The sequence below is a fragment of the Silurus meridionalis genome, chromosome 16, assembly GCF_014805685.1.
Source record: "Silurus meridionalis isolate SWU-2019-XX chromosome 16, ASM1480568v1, whole genome shotgun sequence".
Lineage (NCBI taxonomy): Eukaryota > Metazoa > Chordata > Actinopteri > Siluriformes > Siluridae > Silurus > Silurus meridionalis.
The window spans coordinates 5,478,592-5,499,903 of record NC_060899.1 but is presented as its reverse complement, the minus strand read 5'-3'; the positions used below and the strand labels follow the sequence as shown (position 1 = coordinate 5,499,903).

General features: G+C 37.8%; 1 protein-coding gene across 2 annotated transcripts in view; it reads left to right on the top strand.

Annotated features, from left to right (window-relative positions):
* The window catches only part of soga1 (suppressor of glucose, autophagy associated 1), a 44,054-nt gene that overhangs the window by 7,872 nt on the left and 14,870 nt on the right, over positions 1 to 21,312 (top strand). For both annotated transcript variants that reach the window (XM_046869628.1, XM_046869629.1), the window contains exons 3-5: positions 2,103 to 2,261; positions 17,467 to 17,529; positions 18,322 to 19,629. In XM_046869628.1, coding sequence (XP_046725584.1) covers positions 2,103 to 2,261; positions 17,467 to 17,529; positions 18,322 to 19,629 — 1,530 coding nt within the window. The remainder of the gene's footprint in view (positions 1 to 2,102; positions 2,262 to 17,466; positions 17,530 to 18,321; positions 19,630 to 21,312) is intronic.

Genomic DNA, 21,312 nt, shown 5'->3' with positions numbered 1-21,312 from the left:
GGTCGCCACAGCGGATCATCCGCATGTTTGATTTGGCACATGTTTTTACGCTTAAATATTCTAATATTTTGTATTACAATTATTTAACTTTTAGCTTTTTGATTGCATTCTATTAATGAGGCATCGTGATAAAATCTGTCACTACAAAGCAGCAAAAAAGTATAGAGAACAAACTTAGTTGTTAGTTCTCACTCTCCAGTGTTCTGTATTGTTTAAAGATTTATAATCACATTGATGTCACCCAAATGAGTAGGGGTTCCCCTTTTGAGTCTGGTTCCTCTCAAGATTTCTTCCTCATAACATCTAAGGGAGTTTTTCCTTGCCACAGTCACCATGGCCACTCATCAGGGATAAATGCACTAAATTCTGTAAAGCTGCTTTGAGACAATGTCTGTTGTGAAAAGCTCTATAGAAATAAACTTGACTTGACTTGACTTGACAAACTAAAATCTTGTGCCATGAATAAGAGCACTGATTAATACTAAGAATGCTGAATCTATGTGTAGCAAAGTGCAAATGAGAGTGCGATTGTATAGCCAGGAGAACACAAAGAGTCATTGGTGGAGTGTGAGCGATAAACAGAGATGGCGTATTGTGCGTAACAGAAATGGGAATAGATGTAATGGGAAAATGGAGCCTGAATAGATTCACAAGTTGAAGGAAGCAGAAAGAAAGAGGCACGGCAGGTTTGTATATAAATCCGAGCATGGTATGGGCACAGAGGAGCATTGTGGGTACCCAGCTGCTCTCTGGCCTTGATTCAGATTCAGGGATTGGTCGGAGGGAAAAGAGAACCCCTAATGTAGTCAGACTCACAGATGCCAACGACGCTCTGGTCTTTTCAGTGAGAGTTGCCTTCTGTTGACTCCATCCTTCCTCATCACAATCTCTTCTTTCACCATATTTTTTTTATCTGTTATAAAGTTTTGTATTTTATATTGAAAATATCAAACATACTCAAATACACTTTTAAAGTATCCTGCATGTGCAGTCTGTTAATATCATAATGTGCTGGCTTTTTCTTTTGTGTTGTATTAAGTTACAATAATCACTTTATAATGTGATTTTTCAGTTGACAGTCAGCATCCTTGTGGTTCGGAGTCAGGGGTGTGTGGTTGAAATTTGTAGGGAATTTGTACTCATATGCCGTTAATCTAACGTTATGACGTCCAATGGAATAAAGTGATTACTGAAGATGGATGAAAGAAGAATGTAATTAACGCATGTGTCACTATAATGCTAATAGATTTCAGTTAACAACTGACCATATGGTGTGTGAGACCCTTCTAAAGTAGCATAGAAAGCTTTTAATCTACTCTCTTTTTTTGAAAGAAACATGGATTCTATACCCACTATGCAATCTACAATGCATCAACACAGTCAAATGCCTAGCTAAAATACTTTACTACAGTAAGATCCCTCAAGCAAGGTCGTTCAAGGCTGTACAGTGAAAGTAGCAAAAGCTCTATTACTTGCTAACGGCACTGGTGAGTTTTGGTAATAATTTATTTCCATGACTAAAGTGGCTTCTTTAAATTGTAAAAAAATAAATAAATAAGATACACAATTTATGGAATGTATTGTATATCCAACAGAAAATGTAAAAAGGACATAAAGGAGGTAGAAAGAAATGTGAATACCATGAGGAATGTTTTGACTGGTTTTAATGAAGTTCTATTTGTGTTAATGCGGGTTAACATTGTGACCACTACACACAAACACTCACACACACACACACACACACACACACACACACACACACACACACACACGTGTGCGACTCAAGTCATACGCCTACAGTGTGCAACTAGCTTTAATTAATTAGCTTTAGTCACTTGTGTTTCATCTCTGCAGCTGCACATTAGTCAGGTGACCAGCTTTTACTCAGTAACATCAAGACTAGATAGTATAATTCAGTTCCTTTTGTTAAGATAAATTCCCAGCCCTGGTCCTGGAGAACCCCCTGTCCTGTCATGCATATTATTTATTGTTTCCTTACTTATTAAAAACCTGAAACATCTGAACATGTTGGGAACCTGCAGTTTTAAACAAACAATACAATCCTCAGTCTTTCTCTTACATTCATTCTTTTCACATTCCAGGTGGCCAAGGACGTGTCCATCCGCTTGCACAATGAGCTAGACACAGTGGAAAAGAAGAGGAGCCGTCTAGAGCAGGAGAACGAGGAGCTCCAAGTGAAGCTCCAGGACCTGGAGGTGGCCAAGCAGGTTCTGCAGGCTGAGCTGGAGAAGAGCCGAGAGGTAGGACACCAGCCAGGCACCTGCTGACTTATAAAGAACCAATAGAGCTAACCGCTATTAGACAAAGGACATGCTCACTATAGGACATGCTCGTGCATAATGATGAAAGGGATGTTGGGTAAAAGAGAGCTTTATATGAGAATTTGCTTATTCACTTGACCAGAGTCGATTTTTTACGCAGACTTTAAATACACACGACTGAAGTAATTTCGCATTCTTTGGAAATTAGTTCATGGTTTTGGTCGATATGGTTATCCCGAGGTTTTTCTGTGTCTCAATATAGTGTGTGTGGTTAGCCAGTGATGGGCTGTTGACTTTTCCAGTGTAAATGTCATGGAAAGGGAAAGCCATTAATCAGCTTTTACGGTAGACACACTAATGGACTATAATGGTGGAATCTTTCTGTGAGTGGACGTGTGTTAAATTTTTAGGATCTTATATACAGCTGTTTTGTGAGTGTGGATTTGGAGTTGTGTAAGTGATTTATTGGAGAATGATGGATGGTTTTGGGGTTTATTAGCTCACATGATAAATGCATGTATACTATCACTGACTGCATTATTGTTATGGTTCATGGTGTATACTTTGATTTAAAAATTCATTCTTTGATTGTTTTGTTTTGGAGCACATCCTCAGATGCTCAGCTGCTAATTGGCTGCACTTCTATACATTGGGTGGCACATGGATGTGATGAGGCTAAATTCCTGAGCTGGCCTTTTCGTTTGTGGTATGGAACTAGGATGTGTGTGTATTACAAATAGAGTAAAGCCTTCGGTTTACTCACAGTTATAGTGTTAAATCCAGGGTTAGGGTGATTTTGTTCATAATAATGAAAGTAAGAATATATGGAGCAGAAAAAAGATAGTTAGATAGTGGGGGTTGCAATAGAATTTTTTAGTAATGTGAAAGAAAATACAGTGCAGAGTGTCAGTTTATGATATTTTATTATACTATTAATGATTCATGTTAATATTTACATTATGACCGGTGAAGTGAATAACACTAAATATCACTTCATCATGGCACCTGTTAGTATGTGGGGTATATTAGGCAGCAAGTGAACATTTTGTCCTCAAAGTTGATGTGTTAGAAGCAGAGTGGGCTTTGAGTGAGATTAACAAGGGCCAAATTGTAATGGCTAGACATCTGGGTCAGAGCATCTCCAAACCTGCAGCTCTTGTGGGTTGTTCCTGGTCTGCAGTGGTCAGTATCTATCAAAAATGGTCTAATTAAGAAACAGTGGTGAACCGGCGACAGGGTCATGTGCAGCAAAGGCTAATTGGTGCACGTGGGGAGCGAAGGCTGGCCTGTGTAGTCTGATCAGACAGACGAGCTTCTGTAGCTGAAATTGCTTAATGCTGTTGATGCTCGATAGGTTAGGACTGTTGTGGCAGCAACTGGAGGTCTAAAACACAATATTAGGCAAGCGGTCAAAATGTTACGCCTGATCGGTGCATTTGTTAAAATGTGTAGTCTTTTATGCTAGTAATAGAGATAGAGTTATTTACATTTGTCCTTAAAAGATCTGGAAGGTGATAATATTTATCAAAGAGTGTATAATGTGTAGCTCTATGTGGTGTACCTTCAAAAGTAACAATTGATGTCCCTACTGCATTTAAGTTCAAATCAATAAAATGCAACGAAGAGCCGCGTGATTAAAAAGTGACAAGCAGGGATCATGATGGCTTAGTGTTTTCACTCTGCAGCTATAATTTCAATATCCTTTAACATCAGAGTCAGCAGAGGATGAAACACTCTTCACTCTCTTTAGACAGATAATCAACACATTGATCATTGACTTGCTGCACTTGCAGAAGGTCAATCCAGGAGAAGCACATTGAACTTATTTGAAATGGCTACCTCATGGCTTGTCATGTCTTTGCTCACACACACACACACACACACACACACACACACACACACACACACACACACACACACACACACAGTTCCTTTAACTCTTTACTTCCCTCTCTTGAGTTTAATTCCTACTTTGTTCTTTCTGTTTTCTCCTTTCTTTCTTCCTACTCAATTCCATCTGCATCTGTTAGAAAGCTTCATGGGGGATTTATTCAGAGAAAGAGTGCATGTTGGGGGATGTAAAACGTGTGTGTGAGATGACTCGAGGCTCATATGTCTCTGTAGTGTGTCTCTGTGGGAATTGGAGACAGATCTCTTAAAGCAATAGCTGGCAGAAAATCTCATTTACAGTAAATTTTATTTTATCCCAAATGTTTTTCAGATGCTTGGTTTGATATTTGAGAGGGAAATTAGTCTCTAAATAAAAAAACAACCAAAAATTTCAATTGTAGACTAACATGGTGCAAGCTGCATAATTAATTCCTCAGATCCCACACTTGAACACAGGAGATTGGTAAAAATGTCGACATGAATCAAGCATTAGGTTTCTGTGAGGATAAACTAGTAGCTATGCTTGATAGATACATTAGCTTACTAGCCTAAAGCCTAAATCTGTAGAAAATTTATATTAATATAATTTAAATTTCATTCATCAATTATTCTGTACTTCTTTTAATGGGAAAGTATACTACAGGTCAAAGATACTATATTTACACACTCATCCACACACTACATACAAATGCTAATAATTCTTATGCCACTGGATTCTGGTGATAGAGCATAGCATAAATAGTGCTAAATCTTTAGGGGCATTACTGACATTCCTGACAAGCAGCCTTGTCATTGGTAATATCACCTCAGGATCTCAGGCTGATGTTAATGTTATTTATTACCTTGAACTGCTGTCTTTGTTTTTTATGTGAAGTTTGAAAGAGTGAATACCTGTGGAGCTACACAGAGTAGCAATTAGTTGACATCAAAATATACAATATATTGGCGTGAATTGGTAGGCCGAACAGTTTCAGTGCACCGTGGCATAGATTTGACTATACATGAAGTAACCTAGAAAACTGTAACCTAGACCAGTGGTCCACAACACCCGGGCTGCGGACCGGCACTGGTCCGTGGGTCAATTGATACCGGGCCGCACAGAAAGAATACATAACTTACATTATTTCCGTTTTATTTAATATCTGATTCTGAACAATGTTTTATTTTGGAAAATTACCAGATTCTTTCTGCCACATCTGTCTATTAATCACTCTTGATGCATGTCATGATGCCTTGGTCACATGTCTTACCTACATCCGCTAGCTTCTTAAAGGGGCTGCTCCGGCCGCTAACACATAATACATTACCGCTAAATTGAAACCCCCAAGCTAGCAAAATTAACAAACAACCCAGTGGATTCATGTTTATTATTATATGTAGAAAACACCATGCTGGTAGTATCATTTTATTTTGTTGTATTTATCTACAACACCTTAATGGCCTTAATAAAAAAAGATGGTCTACCTATAAATCATAGCTTGTCATGATGTAAAGCAGTAGAATATAATATTTTTGCTGGAATGAATGCACAACTCTCATTTGCTAGAGTGTTATTCATTGCCACACTGTACGTTTCACAGCAGCTACATCACTATTATCTGTTCTTGTTAATGTAACAAAGTTTGCAAGTTTTGTGTCTTTAATTGCCTTTTTGCTCTGTCCTTTTCTTTCTTTTTTGGTTCTTATTTGGTTCTTTTTTTACTTTAATCGAAGTGTGCTTTCTGGTTTAAATGTAAGCCTGTGCATTTGTAATGTTAGCAGTCTGGAATCAGTCGACCAATTACAGATCGCCAGTGTTGCTTTATTGTCTTATTGATTCCTATATGTGGAGGCATTGGTGTGATCGATCTGCTACCAGGGTGTGTGTGTGTGTGTATGTGTGTGTGTGTGTGTGTGTGTGTGTGTGTGTGTGTGTGTGTGTGTGTGTGAGAGAGAGAGAGAGAGAGAGAGAGAGAGAGAGAAAGAGTCTGTCTCACTGAGAGAGAACTGTCTGCAGTAAATGCTGCCACAAGTGGGTTATTATGCTAAAGTGTTATTAAGTTATTAAGCTAATATAAAATGTATTGTGTGGAGAGCCCACAGTCTACTGGGAATTCTACCGGTTTTCCTGATTTGCTACTCCAGCCTTAGGCTACGTCTATACTAAACGACACTACTTTCATTAGGATATGTTTCATTATAAAATAAAGCTGATCAGACAGAATAGATTTATAATGATTTGTAGTGATGCTTTTGTCTAAGGCATTAAAAGGACCCACACACTATCCCAAAACAAATTATTTTGATACATTTTGTAACTTATATGTAAAGGTTTTGTGTGCACATACGAGCTCAATGCACATTTCTCATGGTTATAGAACCAGAGCTGTCAATAAAGGTGTGAGAAAAGTATTAGTACCCGTAAAGAACGATGGGAAGTGTTAGGAAAACTATCAAGGATGCACCTCTGTAGTGGGCACTGTTTAAAATTCCAAATAAGAAAGAACAGATCAGTGTCAAATTAAATAGTGCTGAGTCATGATGTCAGGCACAATGAGCAGCCAGCTGGGAGACTGAGTGAAAACCTGTCACACATTGTATATCCCCAGTATATAATTATGCAAAACACTTACTGCAGACTCTACCAGCTTACATATAGTAGATAAATAACAGCAAATGTAAACCATTGTGTTTACATTCTGTAGAACCTTAACCACATGCTGTTCGCTTTGTTTGCTGTGTGAGAACGAGTTCATGTTCATCCATCATCTGATCTGATGATCTGATCCGTCGTTTGCCATTTCTAAAGCTGGTAGATACTGATGTAGTGGTATTATTATGTATTATGTGTGTGTGAGTCTTTCTAATTGATTGTACACAGAGCAGCTGTATTTACTACAGAGGTGAAATTATAAAACAAGACACACTAGTATACACCCCACACACACACACACATTGAACATTTATTTAAAAAATGGGATGTTCCCTATATTAAGTTTATATTGAGTATTTGTGTGTTTGATAATTTTTTTGCAATAGTTTCAGCTGTTTATTCAAAACCTGATACACCCATAGCTGTTGTTTTTCTAATCATCCTTCTTTGTTTCTCCACCCATATCTTGAAACACACTTCTTGAAGTAGAGGCGTTTTGAAGTGTCAGGTTGCCAGACCCAGTAGTATGTAATGGTTCATGCGAGAAGCTTTTTAATGGATCAGGGTTGTCTTTACTCGGACCTGGGTTTGGGACTCTGTTGGGGGCTATTGTTGTCTGGATTGAAATATTGAGTGCTGCTGGGATGGGGGGAGGAAAGTGTGTGTGTGTGTGTGTGTGTGTGTGTGTGTGTGTGTGTGTGTGTGTGTGTGTTTGAGGGGTTGGAAGAATACTAAAGGCACCGTGACTAACAACCTTCAACTGTTTACACTAAGCCTTTGTATTTGTGATGTCTGCTTATCCAAGCCTTTCACCTTTCACTATATTATATATACTTTAGATGCTTGGATTATACTAAAATCACTTTGGATAATGCATCTCCTAAAGAAATGATAATAATTATTCGATATTATATATATTATTTCAAAATATTTCTAGATTTACACTTTATAAACAGTATTTCTGCTTGGATACTGTACAAGTATTGTGTTTCCCGAAAAGCACATTTTAACTGCGAGAGAGCGTGTGTTCCATGTGATACTCGGTCTACCATCTGTGTTGCGATGCCTTTCTTATCACAAAGTAGTAAAAAGTAGAAAGCGGTGGAAATGCTTTAATGTTTGTGATTAATGGTGACTTGCTTTGATACTGTTATCCTGAAGAAACAGGTGTGCACACGCAAACACACACTCAAGATCAGAGGTAATTTGACTTAAAATCTGAAAAACTACAGCACTGTCATATTGACAGGTCATCTGTAAAGCACACATATGTACTCTCTCTCTCTCTCTCTCTCTCTCTCTCTCGCTCTTTTTCTCACACTCTTGCACTCCTTCTCCCCCTCTCTTCTCTCTCTCTTTTCCTCTCTCTCTCTCGCATGGTACATTATTCAGAACATCTGCCACTTCTATTTATGGCTTTAATGCTGTTCTAATAGTGCCGTCTCCAAGCTACAGCACTAAACAGCCTGTGATGTCAAACAGCATACCACAGAACACGATAAGAGCCATAATGCATTGCTTTGAGCTACAAAGAAGAATCACAAATAAATAATTTAAAAGACATATAATCTGTTGGGATGTACACATTTGTTTTTTGTTTATTTCTAAGGCCTAGGCTCAGTGGCTAAATGGTATTACTGCATCTCCATACCTTTTCCCTCCTTAACATATCCAGGATCTATAATTAAACACAAATCTATTTACATTGTGTTCATAAACCCGATCAACTAATATCACAAACAAACATTACTTCTCTCTTCTTAATTTGTATTAGTCACAGATCGGATTTCAGTGTTTTGTGGGTTTGCATTGTGGTATTCTTTTTATTTACCAAACAATTACCAAGAATCATACTACATACTACAAGAAACATACTACGTTCATACTACAGTTTTAAAAGATTTAACCGTATTTGTGAAAGAGGGGTGAATTACAGTAATATAATTGTAACCTGGGTTGCCAGTAAAGTTATAAAAACTGTAACAAAAAAACATCTGTAAAATAATGTTCTTGTAATAGTATTAATAACAAACAAATATTAAACACATTATAGCATTTTCGTTCATAATATAGCACGTTGGATGATAATTATGTAGAATCCATCTGAACAACGCTGGGATTTTTAACAAACACACTTCTGTGTAACAGTGTGACGCACTGGACTGTCACAACTAGGCCAGCAAACACAAGGGTTCAGCGCAGTCTTTATGTGGAATTAATTGAGCGGTTGAAGTGGTTGTCGATGTGCATCAATTAAACTAGTTTTGGTGGTTTTGTGATTTAGGCTTTTTGTTACATCACAGTTGTGTAAGATATTTCAAGCAGAATGCTGTGGTACACGAACTTACATTTTGCTGAGACTATTATATTTTATGCATGAAGGTGAGCATTTGACTTGACATGGAACAAGTAGTTATATGACAGGACACACCACCTCCTCAAACGTATGGCAACATTAAGTACCACTTTTTGCATGTTTTTTTTTTTTAAATACATGTAACATATAAATCAGAATGTTAGGTTTAGGGTAAGTAAAGTTATAAGGACACTCCGCCTCAAATCATTCTGCAATTGTAATCATTTCATTCAGATTTTCTTTTAACATGGGTTCTTGTCAATGGGGCCATATTTCCTCTGTGAAGTACAACGTTTGACATTAAGGTTTCAGAGGATGAGATAATTGGCAGAGGAATGGCTGAACCTAATAAATGCTTGTGTACTGAGTGACCACAAATTGAGTCTGAGCTCACAGAGATCACATTCTAGTCAATTTTCCTCTGCGCAGGAAAATGAAAAAATTCTAAGTACAAAGAATTTGTCTACTGTATTAGCAATATGGATTTGTGTCCTTGTGTGTACAATGGACTGGAATTTGTGTCAGTTTAGTATTTGTGCCAGTTTAGTCAGCCTGCATTGTGCTGAATCACCTCTTAATAGGGTTTGAATTTGACTGTATACAGATGTATTCATTAATAGTTCAAACGATCGATTTACAAGCCATTAAAATGCCAACAACTGCACAGAATTAAATTAAACTGCCAGTAAAGGGACTTTGTCGATTAATCAGGAACTAGAAGGGGAAGACATGATAAATGAGAGACAAGATTAGCTCCATTATAGATTTGTGATTTTCAAAAAGCTGTATTTTTTTTTCTCTTTGGGAGAATCAGGGATATACCATGAAGGTCTCGTTCTCATTTTTCTTTCCTATGCTGTGAAATGCTGATGGTAAGTGAATCTTCTGCTTCAGTGCTCTTGTTTGGTGATGGAGTGGGGCTAGTGAATGACTATCATACACTCTTACATATACATGCTCCCCTACATGATCCAGGAGTCCTGCTGTAGAAACATATAAACTGTAGGTGTCCATTATCTAGGTAAAGCAGAGTATGTGTGAGCAAATGCTTGCATGATGCAAACACTCAGACTAGTCTTTTGCTTGTTGTGTCTTTACGCCAGGCCGATGGCGTTCTTCTATCTTGTCATCGTTCGAGCATTCAGGTTTGAGCCGAGGAATTTGACCTAGTTCTATTCTCACCGTCCTCCTCCAAATTCACTCTGAATCTCAGTGTTGTTGTTACTGAAATGGACATGTAGTTGAGAAGAGGTATGAAAAGGATTCACTAAGGTTGTATGAGAGGTGAACATTAGTGTTAAGCTGTTTGTTGGCAAAACACCTTGCATAGTTTTAAATACTGGCTCTCATTATGCACACATGGCCTTGCTGATTCAATTCCCCTGAAGTAATAAGACATGCAGCAGCACTTTGGTTTAGATTGTAGGCTGTATTGCAGTATGCAGTCAAAAGTCAGTCTTATTATGTGCAAAGCCTTATTGTTTTCTTGATGCATGAAGTTCTATATATAGGACTGTGACAGGGCAGGAGTGTGTTCTCAGAAGAAATCTTGTTTGCAGCTCCTTAATTATTAACGTTTAACATTGCATTGGGACATGACTATAGGTTTTGCTACTGATTGATCAGACATTGTTCTTATTCTTATAACATTGTTAGCTCCATGCTGCTATGTCAGTAAAGCTGAAAGACCACTCGTGTGGTCCATCCATTAGAATGGGATCTCATGTGCAGCTTTAAACCGAAGAGATGAAACTCAGTTTCTTTAAAAAGTTCCTGAAAGCTATGTCCAAAGTATGTCGGATAGTTTTCTCTATGTTCTTCCCTTTCATGGAAATGTTTTGCCCTACCATGAGGCAACAATGTTTTACACATAGAGTAAATTTGAAACATTCAGGATTAAGCGTTTTTTTTTTTTCAAGAAAGTGTGATATTTTGTGCATAAACCTGTAGTTTTATGTAAACTATATGACGAAATGTTAACAATTGACAATGATTTCATTTATTTTAAATATTCCTTGTCCAATCATATTTTTATCTGTATGAAAATACTATTATTGGAAATTGTTTCAAATTGATTTGTTCTTTTTTTTTTAAGGGTGTAAATAATACTGTAGGGCAAATGTACAGACATAACATACACAAGACTTTTTTATGAAATGAAAATAGTAACCGAAAATAATAATAAATTCCAGAGAAGTGTAAGACATAAGTTCCATGTTTTTATTCATAAAAGTTTGTTTTTGTGAGGAAGATTTTAATGCTTGGTACAAGTCCTCATTATCCTGCCCATGCCTGAAAAATAATCAAGACTTATTTCCCTGTGGTTAAAGCCCTGTAACCACTGCTGTTTTTCATTGCCTTTGATTGGATTTAAATAGGAGCAGCCTGCTGACGTTACATTTGATTGGCCAAACATAGGAGTAAAAAGTGGATTTTTCTAGTGCCTTCTTTAGTGCTAATAGAAAAAATTGCAAAAGCTGGCATTGTACTAACTGCTTTCATGTGGTGGTGGTGGTGGTGTGTGTGTGTGTGTGTGTGTGTGTGTGTGTGTGTGTGTGTGTGTGTGTGTGTACATGCATGTTTTAGCAAAGGTGGCTAAGCTAAGCGACAAACCCACATTAAAGTGTATTCTTTTGAATGCTTGATAAAGGCACTGAGCAAACAGTGGTCTCTCATACAGTAGTCAACTCCAAGTACATTGTGATGCATCCAGAAATTATTATTGTATTCATAGTTATACAAAAAATAAACTAAACAGGTAGAATGTGTCCTCCAGGTCTATTTTTGTTGATTCTAAGATAAACATAATTGATTTATAAAATTCTTTGTTTACCGTAATCTACACAATAATGCACAATTTGGATGGAAGGTCAAAACATATTATTGAGGCAACAATTTTACTGAGACAATCAGATGTCCTTTACTATCACCTTGCGGTCTGTCCATCTCGCTCTCTCGCTCACTAAATGCATTGAATAGGTATGGAGGTATGTTAGGTGGAATTATAGTTGGAATAGAAAAGCTGTACTATATGTTAGATGGAGAGCAATCATATTAGTCCATGTTCATTCCTGCGAGACAAACATCACTTCTTGACATTTAGACATTATAAGAGGTCGAATTTTTAATTTTAATGTTGCAAATAAAAGAAAGAAAGATTTGGTGCATTGATGGAGAGATGAAAGTGTGTTTGTGAGGCGGAAATATCCTTGTTACTAAGCTATTAGGCTGTCATATTGTAATTTCGAATAAGATACATCTTTATTCTACATACCCATATCCATCAGACCCACTGTTCATATCAGTGTGATCTTTAACTGACCTGTGTGTTCTTTGGCAGGATGTTGGAGGGGAATGATTACATACTGTGAATGCCAAAGGCTTTTAAGCTGCACCTAGAAGCTCCCTCAGTTATGTGGCTGATTCATGAACATTACAAGATTTTTTTTACTTTTTTGATTCTTCTTCAATCATTATGCATCGTTCAATTCCTCTGCATTGTGTGTGTGCAGCATGCATATATATACACCTGGCTACACACCTTTTAAAACCTACAGGGACCTATTTCTAATTAGAAAAGCCTTTGGTTTTAAATAACATTAAATTTCAATAATATTGTAAAATAACTCACATAACAAATGGACACAAGCTCAAGCTTTTTGGGATGAGAATGGCAGCGGTTTTTGTATTAAATGGTGTAATTTAGACTACAAACGAGCAAATGTCTCTTACAGAGTGACTTGTAGATCGTTTAGGCACTTTGTGTGTGTGTGTGTGTGTGTGTGTGTGTGTGTGTGTGTGTGTGTGTGTGTGTGTGGAGCGCCTTCAGCATATGGGCTCTCCCTATGGCTCCATCTCAGGTGTCATTGTGCAACTAAAGAGGGATGAGGGTGGGCTCAGTTACCAGTACTGGCCAATTAACTTTTAGCAGATGTGAACAGTCAGGAAAGCGGGCCAATAAGGATTTAAGATGGAAAAAACAATGGAAATATAAACCACAGAAGATAAGTAGAGGCTTTTAGAGGAAGCACCACATTGTAACTCTAATTTCTAATAAAATGGACAGATACATTTGCCGGTTAAGGAGAAGTGACTAAAACCACCACTGCTAGCATGTTTTGCTGCAGTTAATATTTAGATAGGTTATGCAAATAAATGTGCAAATTTGGTAAGTTTAAAGTTTACATAGAGAAGGAGAGAGAGAGAGAGGTAGAGAGAGAGAGAGAAAGCGAGAGAGAGGGAGAGAGAGATTACGTGTGTTTATATGCAGAGGAGCTGCCTTATGTCAGGAGGATTGTCAGGGTTGCCATTTCCTGTTTTCCTCCTCCGTCTTCCTCCCCCTCCTCCTCATCCCGGTTCAGTTTGTTACATCAACCGCAACTGTCACTTTAACAGTCACCATGGGAACCTATTATGGTCTGTTGCACCTCGTCTGCAAGTGTGCAGTGTGAAAAATCAAAAATGGTTACCGCTTTACAGTTCCTCCTCAAGCAGGAGTCCCCTCTATTGTCTCAGTGTTTTTTTTCCTGCGCACTTCAGTTCTTTGCCTGTAGCAATGCATTAATATCGAATAAAAGCGGGAAGGAGAGAAGAAAGAAGCCAATGGTGCTTTTACACACACACACACACACACAATTTCCCTGTTGGTAATATTGTCATATTAAGTAAATATTATGTAAATATTTATCTTGACTCATCTTCTACTCTCTGTCTTTCTCCCTGCGAAACAAGCAGCTCAATAAGTGTGCTTGTCAGCCTTCTCTCTACTCACTGCACTAACGGGAAAGAGAGCTTGGGCATTTAAAACGAACACAATGTCTTTCTGAGAAGAGCGACCATTGTTCTGCCTCATAACCAAATCCAATACCATTTGCTATTTTCATGCAGAGCGACTAAAATATCTTCCTATGATGATACTGTAAGTTCCTTTTTGGACCTGGTTCCCTTACAAGATTTCGTCCTCAAACCATCACAGAGAATTGTATTCCAGCCACCGTCGCCACTGGCTTGCTCAATAAGAAAAGCACTTATCCCTATTTTCAGATTTCTTTTGAAATTCCTATTTTTCAAATGTCCATTGTTGCAAGCAGATACAATTCAATGAACTGAATTGAATATTTCCAATGAAACACAGTTCTTTTTTCTGCTCTTTCTCTGTGTTGAATAAAGAAACTGCAATACTTGACTCGTGCATCAAAGCATGTGCCGAAGTATGTACGATAGAAGCCGTTCAATAGTAAAAAACATTCTAGTGAAATTCTCATTGAATTCACTCCTCCTACACGTGCGGAGCAGAGATCATCCTGAACCATGACCGAGCAGAGATAAGGGTCTGAAATGTTAGTCAGCTCTGAATGCAGTTAATGCAGGGCAGTCACGCTTTTTCATTCTGCTTGTCTGGCTCAGATGCTTTCTCTTTCTGATGAAAAGACATGCTGGTGCATCAGTGCTCTTCACATGTGCTTTTATTTCTAATTATTATTATAACAGGACCAAGGGCAGATGTTTGTGGGCGTCGAACGACTGGTGCTGTTGATGTTTGTCAGCATGCATTGTCTAGGGTTTGCTTTTAGTTCTGAGGTGAAAACCAAAACGTTTTTCTTTTTGTGAGATGTTAAACATGTAAGGCCTTGCAATGATCATTCTTTTAGAATTGCTTTGCAGATCAGCGCAAAACAAGCTGCATATACTGACAAGAGGCACCACCCATATTCATTACTTTCTTTCATGCATTATTGTCCTCATATTATCCCTAGACACATATATGACAAAATATGTTAATTATTTTATTTTTTTAATATGCCTAGTTACCCATTATTAAATCAGGTGGTGCTGGTGTAAATGTAGGACAATGTTTTTTCTAGTTTGTTTGGTGAAGTTGAAGATTTATGTTAATTAATCCTAAACCTTTGAGACACATTTTATCAGCTCTATCAAGCAGCACAAGAACAGGCCTGAGCCAAACAAATGAATGTCTGTATCGGATTTCGGATCCCTTATTCAATTTCATGGTGATGAAACCCAGAGAGTGTACAAGTCGGATGACTGTTGAGTCGTCCCGAGAGTAGCTACAGAAGGGTTTTTTTCCCCTTACACAAAAATATGTTCATAACTAATTCAGCTTAATTTTTGGGAAATTGATGGTTTTCAAGAGACTTTGGTACTTTGCTGCCAGTTACTGTGCTGCCACAAGCAAGCATTTGTGTATGTGCAAGACCTTGTCCTGCGGTGAAACATACAGTAGCTGATGATCTTGAAGGTGATGGTATGCTTCTGTATGCCAGTCTGGGCTTGCAAGTTAAGATGGTGTGCCTGGATGCTCATGTGGTACTTATGTATGTAATGTCAGGGTGTGCTCTAGGAAGTGCTGTTTTATGGAAGTAAACAAGTCACAAAGAATTAAATCATAATAAAAAAAAACTCTTCAAAGAATTTTAAAAGACTGTTTTTTGTTTTTCTTTTCAATAAAAGACCATTTGTCTATTGATATTGAAATATATGTACAGTGTGTCAAAAATAGGAAAACACCCAGTCTTTTATAATTATAATTTTAAATAAGACAAAAAAGTTAAAAGGCAAAAATACACAAGAATTAGACACACCGAATGCCTGGAAGAAAGTTTGGTGACGAGATTAGTCCAAGTTTAACATTTTTGGTTCTAGCAGAAGAACAGGAGAGAAGATGTAAGCAGACGGCGTGTTTTGAAGTAGAGAAGGTTGGAAACTTATTCCAGGTGAAAGCAATACTGAACCAACGTGGTGACAATTCAATGCTTCAGCACAATGCAATTTAATCTGGAGTGCAGCTAATTGGAACCAACTTTAAAGAGAAACAAGGCAATGAACTGAAGCATATGTCCAGCTCTATAATCGTTATTTATAGAGCTGACAGTCGGCTGGAGTGATATCTATCATGGAATGGCCTGCTTAGTCACTGCGCATAAATCCTAAGAAATATCCAACTAGTGAAGAACAACTTTGACAAGAGGCGTGGCAAAGTATTTTAGCTGAATGTTTGGAGAAATAAAATGTCTGCATGTCAATAGTGTGTAAAACTGATATTAAATATAATGAAGGCTTTTTCAAAGAAAATAACGGTTAACATTTGTACATTGATATATTTGTTTGGTAAAACTAAATCTTCATACTTCTAATTACCTAAGTTCTGGCATATAAACAAAAGGAACATTCATGTGGTCTTCAAAATCGATAAGGTGTTTCTAAACTTTTGACAGCCACTGCAAGGTGATTCTATGAGAAAACAAGTTTTGCTTTGTCGAGATCAAAACAGAACAAGAACAAAAAATAATAACAATGCATGGCCTATTACTCTGAACTCACTCTTTTTTTCAGTGTATTAATGTCAATTCTGGTGTGGTTCATGTGACAGCACCTCCTAGAGTACACACTCACCGTACGTACATAAATACTGATGCAGGGGTGTGTGAACACAAAAGCATTGAATCGGCCTTAATAAGCCTATGGGAGCTGTGTAACTAATAGCGTTAGCTCTCTAATCTCATTAGCCCCATAACTACTCTGCAGACACCACAGTGCTAAAAGAGATCCAATACTGAGTCGATGAATCTGTTATCATTCACAATAAACGTATTGATTTAAAAACATAATAATAATCTGTGTTGCCATTTAAAGTGCTTTGCTGTCAGCTTCAGTGTTTCACTCTGTCAGCAAATATGGTTAGCACATGGATTTAATGCTGTACTTTTTATTTAAGTCAAATGCTTTAGCGTGGCTCTGGCTCTATTTCGCTCTCCCATTATTACTATATAAAAATATGCACCATACTTGAATAATGAAATGAGCTCTGCTTTGATAGTGTCCAGAAAATTGGAATTGTTTTTGTCTGCACTGATGTGTATTATGATGATTGTGCATTCGCTCTCCTTCTGCAGTGAATCGAGGGTCAGTGGTTTCTATGGAAACCACAGATCTTACACTGCACCAAACTTGGGTGTGTGTTCTACCCCCTCCCCAAAAAAATTAATAAAAAATACAAAATAAAAAACACACACACAACCCTGTAAAACCCATCCCTTACCACCACCACCACACATACATGCTCTGTTCATTACGGTGCAGGATAATGTTAATAGTATAACCATAATTTACTCATATTATTCTTGTCTCCTATTTTTTTGTTTACATCAACTCCAGAGCAAAACTTCACTTTTTTGTGCCCCTATTGCTGCTACTGCGATGATAAATACTTAAAGTTTGTGTGTGTCTGGTAAAGAGGTATGTAATCATTACATGTACTTATAGTTTGTTGTGTTTTCCTTTGCTAGAATTCTCTAAAAAAGCGAGGTGCAAGACCAAACAACAAACCTGACAAGAAGACATCACCACAGGTAGAGTGCACATCAGCCAATTTCTCTAAATATTTTAGAGATTTTAACCCATTTTATTTATTATAGACAAAATGATCAAATCAAATCAAGTTACAACTGTCCAACATCTAAACATGTAAATAAAAATGTTATAAAAAGTATAATAAAGTGTGATATATATAATGTGCATACATTGGAACCCCGGTGTACGAGTGCCTCGTAGTATTATAATATCAGTGTACGAGCGGTTTTACTAGTAAAAATCATTATAGGAGTACGAGCATATTTCAGGAAGGCGATCAATTCTTTTGACGCATTTGGTTCCAGTCTCGCGTTCTGCTCGTCACCTCTGTCCCCATGTTTCATCGCTTCATAGACACTGTTCTTAGTGCCTTCTCGTCATTCTCTTGTGTGATTATTGTGCTTTTTGGTCTGTTTTTATAGTGTTTTTGTTTTATTTCACTATAAATTTAGCATCATGGGTCTCAAGTAGTGTAGTGATAGCGCTGGAAAGAAGGTTGTAAAAAGAATAACCATTGGAATAAAGAAAGAAATTGTAGAAAAGCATGAACATGGTGTACGCACACGAGATCTTTTGTCTGCAATATGGCATGTGTATTTCAACATTAAGTACATGTTCCAATAGGACCAGTAGGCGTTTTTATACACTATAAAATGCTATATTAACATTTATTCTTAATGAATGTAAAATGTAAAGCAGAAAAGAATATTTGTTTAGATTTAGCATTTACAGTTATTTGTTAATGTGATTATATATCAGATCACTGACACTGACAACATCTCTGCTATCAGACTCCTGAGGACAGTTCTGACCTCAAGTGCCAGCTCCATTTTGCCAAGGAGGAGTCGGCACTTATGTGCAAGAAACTTACTAAGATGGTGAAAGACAATGAAGCCATGAAAGAAGAACTGACCAAATACCATTCCCTCTATGGTGACATGGACACGTCACTCACCGTGGATGAAGTGGCCGACTCGCCCCACACGCGCGAAGCCGAGGTCCGAGTTCATCTGAAGCTTGTTGAGGAGGAAGCTAACTTGCTGAGTCGACGGATAGTGGAGCTGGAGGTGGAGAATCGCGGTCTCCGGGCTGAAATGGATGACATGAAGCTTCAAGAGACCCCTGGAGGTCTTGCAGTTGCGACAGGAGTTGGGCAGCTGCTGATTTCACCTTCAGCTGAGAATGTTATGGAGCTGCAACGGCACCTGCAGTTTGTAGAAGAAGAAGCGGACCTTCTGAGGAGGTCATTGATTGAGATGGAGGAGCAGAACAAGCTTCTGATGAATGAACTTAATCGGTACAAGTCTGAACTTCCTTCTGATTCTGATATTGAGTCCTTGTCCTCATCCACCATCCTTCCTCCATCCATCACTCCTAGTGTGGCAGCTTCTGAAGAAGGGCCTTTGAATGAGGCATCTAAAGAAGAGCTTCTGGCAGCCAGGCTTCAAATCAGTGACCTGAGCAGTAAGGTAAAGAAGCTCCAATATGAGAACCGCATTTTGCTCTCCAACTTGCAGCGATGTGACCTGGCTTCCAGACATGTGGATATTCGGCCTGCACTGGAGACTGATGCAGAGGCAGGGGACTCGGCCGAGTGCGTGCCCAGACCAGAATGTAATGATATCCCAGTGGATAGTGAAGAGAACCAGGTTCTGGAGGAAAAAGATGAGAAGGTGACAGGAAACAACCATTTCCTTTCTGATCAGTGCCTCAGCATCAAGGAACTGTTGGCCATCCGTGACCAGGCACAACTAATTACCTCAGCAATTCAGCTCCTCATGTCTACCGATTCCAACTGTCTTCTAGCCATCTCAACAGACACAATCGTACATAAAATGACAGCTAGGGAACCTGGAGAAGCTGGGTTCCTAGAGAAGAACCAAGTTCAGAGCTCAAATCTGTCTCTAGTTGAAGCCCTTCACAGTAGGCTACAGTCTCTTCAGGCTCAGCTACAGGCTCTCAGTCAGAGGATAGAGGGTCTGGGGGAGTCCCCTGAAGATAAGCATGTGAAAGAGCTATCTGGTGGGGCCCTCGTTCCTCAGTCCGAAGAGTTCTGTCTTGTAGATTCTCAAGTCAGCCAAATCACAATTCAACAGAAGGTAAGAACCTTGTTTCTTCAACAATGCCGTGAAAATATAAAACACTCGTTTTTCTTTCATTTCTTTTTAACCCCTTTTTTGTTTATTGAGAGCAAGTATATATATATTTTGCTTTGCCTGTTAAGTTATTGCTAAGTTACTAACACTGCTCTTTACATTTTATTTATAAATCCTGTCAACCAGTGCAACAAATGTGCATGCTCTTATTTTAAGACATCTTGGCCTCTAATGGAGTAAATTAAGGCGAGTTTTACTGCTCATCTTGGGTCAAATATCTGTTTAAAGTGTTTAAAGGAGTTGAAGAGAAAATAGATTTATTTGTTAATAGCTATAAGACGTCTGTAAACTTTGTTAGGGGGCCTGTTCATCTGGTTCCACAGAATCATAGCAGAATTGAAACAAACCATTTGCCATAGTGTATATTCTCATATTACATATAAGTATAGCCTAGATTCATTATTGTACACATGATAAACTTACACATTTGTATCTCTATTGTGTCATACGTAGCAACATTTTTTTAGTCATTTTATATTTTTAACTGCTTTGCTGCTAATGATTTCCTTTTAAGATTAGTGTTGGTAGAATGTTTTATTTTGAAACAGGACGAATTCGTGTTGCCTAAGTAGCCAAACCTTTACTGGATTTAACACTGATTTAACATCAGCTGTTCAGTGAAATAGCCAGTGCTTGACTAAACAATGTAACATTTCAATATTATTTTAATAATGTCCTTTTTATTTAGAAGTGATTTAATTTCAGGGGCAGAATATTTACAACACTGAGAGAAGTACCGTATTTTTCGGACTATAAGCCGATTCTTTTTCCCCCACATTTTGAACCCCGCTGCTTAAACAATGAAGCGACTAATTTATGAATTTTTCCTGGGTTTTTCCCAGTTTCACAAACTTCAAGCCAAAAAACTGAGCGACATAACATAAGACCAATTACATTTCCGAACGGAAACGAAAAAAACGCACCTCACCTGTGTTCTGAGCTGCACGGCATCGGGAGAAAAAAAAGTTTTTTTTAAATGCACGACGATGCCAAAAGAAAACATCCCGAGAGAAATTGTTGTGAAAAGGAAGGAGGAAGACAGTGAACAATGACTGCAGCAACAGAAATCATATAAGCACAGACAGGTTTCCAAAACTTTTTTATTTTTCTTGGCAACAGCGTTAAGGGTTAGTCAAAGAAACTTAGAAATGAGCATCAGAAAATAATAAGGACATAATCCTCGGCCTTACACACACGCAGTAATACCGGAGGAATGCAGTGGCAGGCTATTCCCAAAATACCGCTATGCTCCTAAAGGAAGCGCAAAATATTTCACCGGTTACACCGTGTGTAACGTGTCTTTCGTTAAAGCCTGTGTAAAGTACATTAGTGTAGACAATTTATGTAAAAAATAAAAAAATATTTGTAAAATTCAGTGGGTGTGGCTTATATAATTCCCTCAGTGTCATGTTGTTTTCTGTTTTCTATTATACCCTGAACAGCTGATTAGTTAATTAAAAGCCAATTAAATCTACGTATATAATGTGAATTTTAAAAAATTGTCTTGCAAATACAAGAAAGCATTAAAACTGTAAAAATAAATAAAACTAAATTAAATAGATTAAGCTAGATGCTAACATCAGAGAACCAGTTATGTGGTTAACAAATTACTTAAAATGTAAAATA